At 53.2% G+C, this 7,217-nt stretch overlaps 2 protein-coding genes across 2 annotated transcripts; both read right to left on the bottom strand.

The window, feature by feature from the left end:
* Positions 1-654: 654 nt before the first annotated feature.
* On the bottom strand, positions 655-2,766 carry GLRG_02395 (major facilitator superfamily transporter; the record flags this gene model as incomplete). The annotated part of the gene is made up of 6 exons (XM_008092404.1): positions 655-979; positions 1,053-1,650; positions 1,711-1,841; positions 1,916-2,426; positions 2,485-2,541; positions 2,616-2,766. 6 exons carry the CDS (start codon positions 2,764-2,766, stop codon positions 655-657), a joined length of 1,773 nt encoding a protein of 590 aa, XP_008090595.1.
* A 1,935-nt stretch (positions 2,767-4,701) lies between these two features.
* Positions 4,702-6,826, bottom strand: GLRG_02394 (IBR domain-containing protein; the record flags this gene model as incomplete). The annotated part of the gene is made up of 2 exons (XM_008092403.1): positions 4,702-6,178; positions 6,231-6,826. 2 exons carry the CDS (start codon positions 6,824-6,826, stop codon positions 4,702-4,704), a joined length of 2,073 nt encoding a protein of 690 aa, XP_008090594.1.
* Between the last annotated feature and the right edge of the window lie 391 nt (positions 6,827-7,217).

The following is a 7,217-nucleotide window of genomic DNA, read 5'->3' as shown; positions in this document are numbered from 1 at the left end:
TAGCCGAAGGATCAAGGTGCTTTATACCTAGTACAGTCGCTGAAGAGAAACTAATTCAAAATTCAATTCCCATCACGGGGGTCGAACCAGCACCCCCAAGCCGATGGCAATGTACTAGAAAGACTGGAGTGAAAATGGAGGTAGTCCTAGTAAAGTGATATCAACCTTTACGTCATTCGTTGTTGCGAGCACGCCTGCGCCTTACTTACGTAAGAGAGGGAGTGTCGCGATTAGTCGTCTCATCGTTGGCAGTAATCGATTTGTGCAAACTCCGGTGCGAGGGGGGCTCCGACATTGTTGAGACAGAGAGGGCAATTCTATCAAGTTAGGGGAGTACTTCGCTTGAGCCAAGTTGCCATATACAGGAGACGCGCCAAAATCGGGTCCCGGGCGGGGTCTCTGGTGAAGTTTTGCACAAGATCATGCCCGCATGCTTCCCAGACAACGATGCAGAGGCTGCTAGCCAGTCCCAAAATTTGGCTCCATCTCTATATTTGACGCTGAAGTGCTCACTGCGGCGTGCTCCTCGGTCTTTTCTTCTGTCCTGTTGAACACTCTGTCGTTTCTGTCGTACGCCTGCGTGCCATGCGCGAACTGCCTTTTCCAGTTCACCGCCTGATCGTCGAACCCTCTCGAGAATGACGACCAAAGCCTTTAAATCGGTCGAGGCATGCCGACAGGAGCACCCATCTTCTCGTCCTGCCACTGGCCTGAGCGCTCGTTGTTGTTCCAGTACTGGTCGTCGTCCTCGAGAGCCTTGGCCGGCTTGACGCTCGAATCGAGGCGGCCGGCGGTCCAGGCGCGCATCGGCTTGCCGTACTTGTACATGACGGGCAAGAGCATGGATATTCCTGCCAGGGCAGCGCTGTAAATGCCAAAGTTTTTGAAGAAGCCGAGCTGCTCGATCCAGGTGGTCACGTTGAAGGACATGATGAATCCGATGATGAGGCGGGCCGAGGAGACGTTCACAAGCACAGGGCTGGAGAAGGCATTAGCAACGGAAAACTAGAAGCAGGGCAGTGTTTCGTCACTGGGGATTGAAGAATACGTACCCGGCATATCTGGGATAACTCTCAACCAAGTAGACGGCGAAGATGGTGTTGGCCGTCAACAGGCCGAAGCCGACGAGGAAGATAGATATCAGAACAACAATGGATGGGAGTTCGCGAATGTGCTCTCCAGCGTAACCGAACAGGAGCGGGCCGACGATGGAAGCCAAGAGTGGAAATATGAGACTGACGAGATGGGCCTCGGGCTCGCGTTGGCCATTGTTGCGCTTGGCAATCCAGTTGGAGATCCAGTCTGCAACATAACCGCCAAAAAACCAGATAAAGGGACTGGCGATGACGATGGGGATGACGATGAAGCCTAGGGTTTCAAACTTCCAGCCGGCAGCAATGAGAAGCGAAGAGGCGACTTGGCTAAGAGCGCCCTGCAGGGACACAAGGATGGAGTTGATGATGATGACCCAGATGATGTTGGGGAATAACGTCGTCTTGAACATGTCGATGGTGGATTGCTTCGCCTCCTTCCACTCGTAGCCGTAGTTCATGATGCCGAACTCGTCCCAGTTGGAGCGAGGGCGGTAGGTCACTTCGTCAATACGGGGGCGATGTTCACCAGGACGGAGAGGGTAAACCTCCTTGCCGGCTATTCGCATCATTAGCATGGACCGCGTCGTTATTGTGATCAGATATCTGCTAAACATACCAAGCTCATCATCGCTGCGTAGCCAGCGAGTTTCGGGAACCAAGAGAATGAGGCCGATCCAGGCGAGCACACCAACACCGGAGGTGATCCAGTAGATGAAGCGCCAAGTAAGACGGGAAACAATGATGGGGCTATTTCGACGAGTCAGTTCGATCGTTGGGAGGGGGGTCCATGGTCCAGAGAGACAGAGATCCATAGCACGCACCTCGCGATACCCAAGCTCACAACAAGGAGACCCTGGGAGGCGCCAACGGATGAAATGGCCTTGTTGCGCTGATGAATGAACATCATGTCCTGGATAATCAAAGGAATCAAAGCCTCGACAGCCCCTGCGCCAAAACCTTGGAAGCATCGAGCAGCCAGATGGCTTCCAAGGCCCTGGGAGAAGCCAGCCCAGAGACCCCCAGTCCATGCAAGGAACCCGGAAAGCAAAAGGACAGGGCGGCGGCCGATGGCGACCGAAAGCGGCACCAGCAGGTAAGAACTCAGGCCGTTGACAAGCAGCGGAACAGAAGCCAGCAGTGCTACCTGATACAGGGGCGGTCCGCCGAGGCCGGCAAGGATCTTGATGGGGTCCAAATTGATTTCGCCGGGCTTGTTCAATGCCCCTATGTCGATTTGACTCAGAATGTGAGGGTTGATACCGGAGTACTCCAGCACAAAGACGGGCACCAAGGCGCCCACAATGAACTCGGCGGAGAGGGCCAGTGACCCAACTTTGGACGCGGTTAGCATCTGTCAACGATGCAGATGCACAGTATGGCCATGACTTACAGAAACAAAGTGCTCCAATGGCAGCCCATTTCCTCCAGGTTGGCAAGTTCAATGGATCTACACCGCGACGCAAGTTAGTATCATCCTTTCCGTCGATCTCCCAATGACCATTCGTGTAGCCGAGGACTGACCCTTTGGATCTGGTGTAGGCATCGGCACAAATCGCATGTTGTTGCCATCGAATAACTTTGATGATCCCACCACCAGTTCTTCTGGGGCTTCGACCCTTGGCGCGTTGGCGAGGTTGTCCGTAGACTCGGTCCAGCCGCTCTTTGACGCCATCTTGAATTCCTGTTGGAGGATGTTGTCCAAGAGGTCAAGATTTCTCGTCGCCGCCTTACGTTTCGTCCGGTCGTTCTCAAGATATGAGGGATGATGTATCGTGACATGTACCGGCGGATTCCGGTCGTTGAGAATCCTTTGACAGCGGAGTCACTTTTGTATTCCTCCCAGCAGAACACAGTCGTATATCCAGGAAAGGAAAACAGGTATTCGACGCAATGGGTAGCGGTGGGCTGTATGGTGTTATAGTGCTGCATGTTGCCGTGCGTGACAGGTTGGCACGAGGGGCGAGCGCTCTGTCATGGGCCGGCCGCGGTCAGACGAGTAGTCTAATCTGAGACGAAGGCCGATGTGTGCATCCGCGCAACTGTTTGAGCGCACGGAACGTTGTATGGGGGGCAAAGAGGGACTGTTATGAAGCATTGCCATATTGGTCAACTCATGCGGATGTTTGGGAACCGAATGATTTAGGCAGGACCCGCGGCTTGGAATCAACTTGATCCCGGCTTCGCATCTGTGTTCAAAAGCCTTCCTATTCGGGGTGTTCATCAAGCTCCATACAATGTCTTCAGCTAGATCCATTCGAACAGTTATGTAAACGTGGGGATATATACAAACAATGTGTTGCAGTTTGAGTTGATCAGCTCGGCGCCGATCCGAACAACCAAACCTTCCGACGAAGCCGTGAGGTTTGGACTCTCAGGATCAGTATTTGGAGAGATCTAATTTAACTTAATATCTTGATGGGGCCGCTCCTCTTCCCGGCGGCTCGACCAGAAAGAGAGCTGCGCTTCATCACTCGACACAAGCTCTAGGGTCATGACATCCAAAACAAACGACAGGCTATCATACTTCAGGAACACCCTTCTCGAGGCGTCGCTGGATTAGGTCGGGCCTTGCGAGAGTCGAGATGGGATGGTCGCAGAGTGACGGTACCGTTAGTCCAGTACCGCCACAATCCCAACCTCGTAAAACTCTCAGATACGGCATAGGAGTTTGAGTTGTTGCGATGATTGGGCGTGTTGGCCTCGGAATCTGTTGGAGCTGAAACACCATTATGTTCTATGCAAGGTGAACCCTGGCCTCCCCGCCCTGAGCCTCAACCATTTACTTCGGTAGAACCGGCAACTTACTGTAATTCGGCCAACGACAGAACATCGCTCGGCTACTTCCCCAGAGAGTGGGGGTTGGTTTAAACAAGCCGGCAACCGTACTCCGCGGCGGGTATGAGAATCATATAACAGTCTCATGATATAATCATCGGCTTTAGTTGAGAATCAAACCTGATGTGACGTCTTCCAAACATGCTTCGACAGATACAAATGATTAGTCAAAGAGGGACGTGGGTTGCCATTTTCGGCCGCCATTCTCGGTCCGCTTTCACAAGTTACCGTTCATGGGACGGACCTCGGGCCAGTCTTCCAGCTGAAAAGCCCCAAGGACTGGAGGCTTCAGCCTGCACCCAGAGCCCCCATGCTGTTTTTGTTTTTGTCTTCGTTTGTCCACGTTAGTGGTTCTTCGGCAATAAGGTAATATCAAATAAATTCGTCCATTCTTCCTTGATCTCGTTCGTTGCGCTCGCTAGCCGACGCTACATTACGTTATCTGCTCGTCTGTATCAGGAAATGCTGCCATTCGTCTATCTCTCCATCCGTAATCGCAAGTAAATGCGTGCCGGGGAGTTTTGAATGCTCTTCAACTTGTAGTAGACTCAAGGAAACCTCTGTACCAAAATACTGCTTGTGCAGGCCCAAGCCCCCAATGAGTGGTATCCGTGCCTGGCATATGCCAACCCTTGCAAACTCCTTATAAAAAAAACACCATCACCATAGGTATCTGTGCGCACAACGTGTAAAACCAAAGAAAAGGTGGTTGCAAGTGATGCCGTGATAGTCGAAAAGCAAACACCGCCGATGCGAGCTGGTGGGAACAAAACTAGCCCTCGCTTGCAGGAGAGCCGGGGAGTGGCGCCAGGATCTCGTCCTGCGTCTCATTGTCCTCGGGCCATACTGGCAATGCGAGTGACGCATACTGATCCCCGGTTTTCTCCTCCAGCTCTTTACGCAAAATCTCGATCGCTATCAGCCAGCGTCGTTGTAGCCTCTGTTTGCGGTCATTAATAATCTTGACCAGGGTATCTTCTTCATGTGCAAAATCCGTTGCCAGATTCTCTATATCCTGTTCCTTCTTGTTGAATAGTTTCTCGAGCTCTTGCTCCTGTCGATCCAAAAGTTCCTCCATGCGCTTGGCCTGACGGTCTCGCAAAACGTTGATTTTGGCCTGGTGCAAGCGTTCCATGCCATCTCGTACATTGTACTGTTGCCCCAGTAGGCGAAGGTCTCTCTCGGTAACGGTTCTGGGCGGCAGATTGGCGTTCGAAGAGCGACCGAGCCCATCGCAGTATGCCTCCATGTGCTTCAGGCGAATCTTGACGCTCTTCTCGCTTTGGTCAAGGGTTGACCTCAGATCCATCTCGGCTTCGATCTGGCGTTCCTCTAGATGAGTGGCAGTCTTCGCATGGCGCTCTTTCATCTTGTCAATTTGGTCCGAGTACCTGTCGGCCAATGCCTGTTTTTTCCCGGCTTGCCTTGTACACATGGCCCACTTCATCTTCCTCGTGTACACCCGAAATCGATCCAATTCTTCGCGCATCTCGCCCTGCAGCTTGGTGAATTGTGCGTCGGCTTGGGTGCGCTTTTCGGCTTCAATCCTTTGAGCAGCTTTGGCAGCAGCAGCAGCTTCTTGGGCAGCCTTTTCTGCCTCAAGTTCAGCATTCCTGGCTTCTTCTTCCATCCTCCTTCGCTCCAGTTCTTCGTCGCCGTTGCAAAAGTTTGGGCAACCCACAGACGGGTCCCATATAGCACCGCAGATGTAGCAAAACTGGGCCTTGCACCTACAGGTCATGTGAGTGCAGCCTTGACTCAACTCAACCAATGTGCGGCACTTGTAACACCTTCGCCAGCCCGATTTTTCGCCCATCTTCAGGACCGCTTCCAACTCCCAATCAGACGGGCAATCCTTGCCAACGGGGTGAGCGTTGCGTTTGCACATCACGCAGACTCGTGTCCGGCACTTGCGACACACAACGTCGAAAGGGTGCTTCGGATCGATCTTGTTGCGAGGGGGGATGAATTCGCCACACGCCGTGTTCGGACAGAATATCCTTGCTTCCCACGGCGTGCTGAATTGCAAAACCGACTTCAGAAAGGCATGCTGCTCCTCCCGACTGAGGATCTTCTGAACGATGGGCCCTGGAATCGGCTGCGTGCAGCATCGAGGCGGCATCTTGGATTCGTCCGTCGTTGACTGCTGAATCATGATGCTGAGACACTCGGCACAGTATGTATGGCCACAAGGCAAGCCGTGCAGAGAATTGGACTTGTTGAACTCATTGCGACAGCATATGCAATAGCTACAGTGTCTTCTGTTAGCAACCGAGCATATAGACGAAGTGCTATGCTCACATTGTAGATTCCAGCATAGCAGATGTCCTCTTGCGTCGTATCTTCCGGATACCCTCCTTGATACTGAAATAGCTCCTCCGTGAAGAGACGCTGAATAAGCTGTGCGTTGAGACGCCGTGGGTAATGGATGGGGACGCTTTTTGGATCTTGGGTTGGTCGATATTGGGGTCTATCTGAGACAGGTACTTGTCGTATTGGGAGAAACCGAGGCTCTTGGATCGTTTTCTGACAAGGGAATGCGGAGGGGTATCGGCGGTGACGGGAACTGCGTGTAGAGACGGGTGGGAGGTGAGGGTTGTGCTGGCGGAATTGCGCGAGGCGGTCGAGAAGGTGCGGACATGCTGTGTTGCAATGGTAGAAGTCTGCGATTCGGCGCTCGAGGTGTTACGCTTCTCGGGTGATAGTCTCGATATGGAAATACCCAGGGCATTCGCCTTTGCGATCAACTCGTCCTCGATAGCTGCTTCCGACACTTCTGGCGCAAGGTGGAGGACCTGGGTAAGATATTCCGCCTCATCGTCTTCGGTAGATGGCAGAACGGCGGTCCAAGGAGCCATGTCGGGGGTCGAGCACGTCTGGCCGGCAAGCGAGGCCATGGCGGACAGAGTGGGCAGAGAAGAAGGGAATGATGGTCAAGTCAGCGCAGCGTGAGCAGAGGCATCGTGGTTCGGCTCGGTGCGTCGAACAGCCTCTCCCAACCTCGCCAGTCAACCAATGTGGCAGGTAAAGGTCGTAGGATTAGTTGCCAACTGATGCGCAGAGGGGTTGAAACGGTAGGTGCGAGTATTGACTTGACATCGAACGGATGGAGCGAAGCCGGAGAAAGGATGAACCCACGAAGTAGGGCAACCACAAGGTTTGGCTAGCGGCTGGCAAGCAGCGTCAATGATAGGACGAGAGAAGAAGGAAGGTTCCTGGGTGGTGGTCAAGGGCAAGGAGGACCCAAGGACGGGAAGCGGAAGGAAGTGTAGTCGGTATGTCGTGGCA

This window comes from Colletotrichum graminicola, assembly GCF_000149035.1.
Source record: "Colletotrichum graminicola M1.001 genomic scaffold supercont1.5, whole genome shotgun sequence".
In the NCBI taxonomy this organism is placed as follows: domain Eukaryota; kingdom Fungi; phylum Ascomycota; class Sordariomycetes; order Glomerellales; family Glomerellaceae; genus Colletotrichum; species Colletotrichum graminicola.
This window is presented reverse-complemented; position numbering and strand designations above follow the sequence as displayed.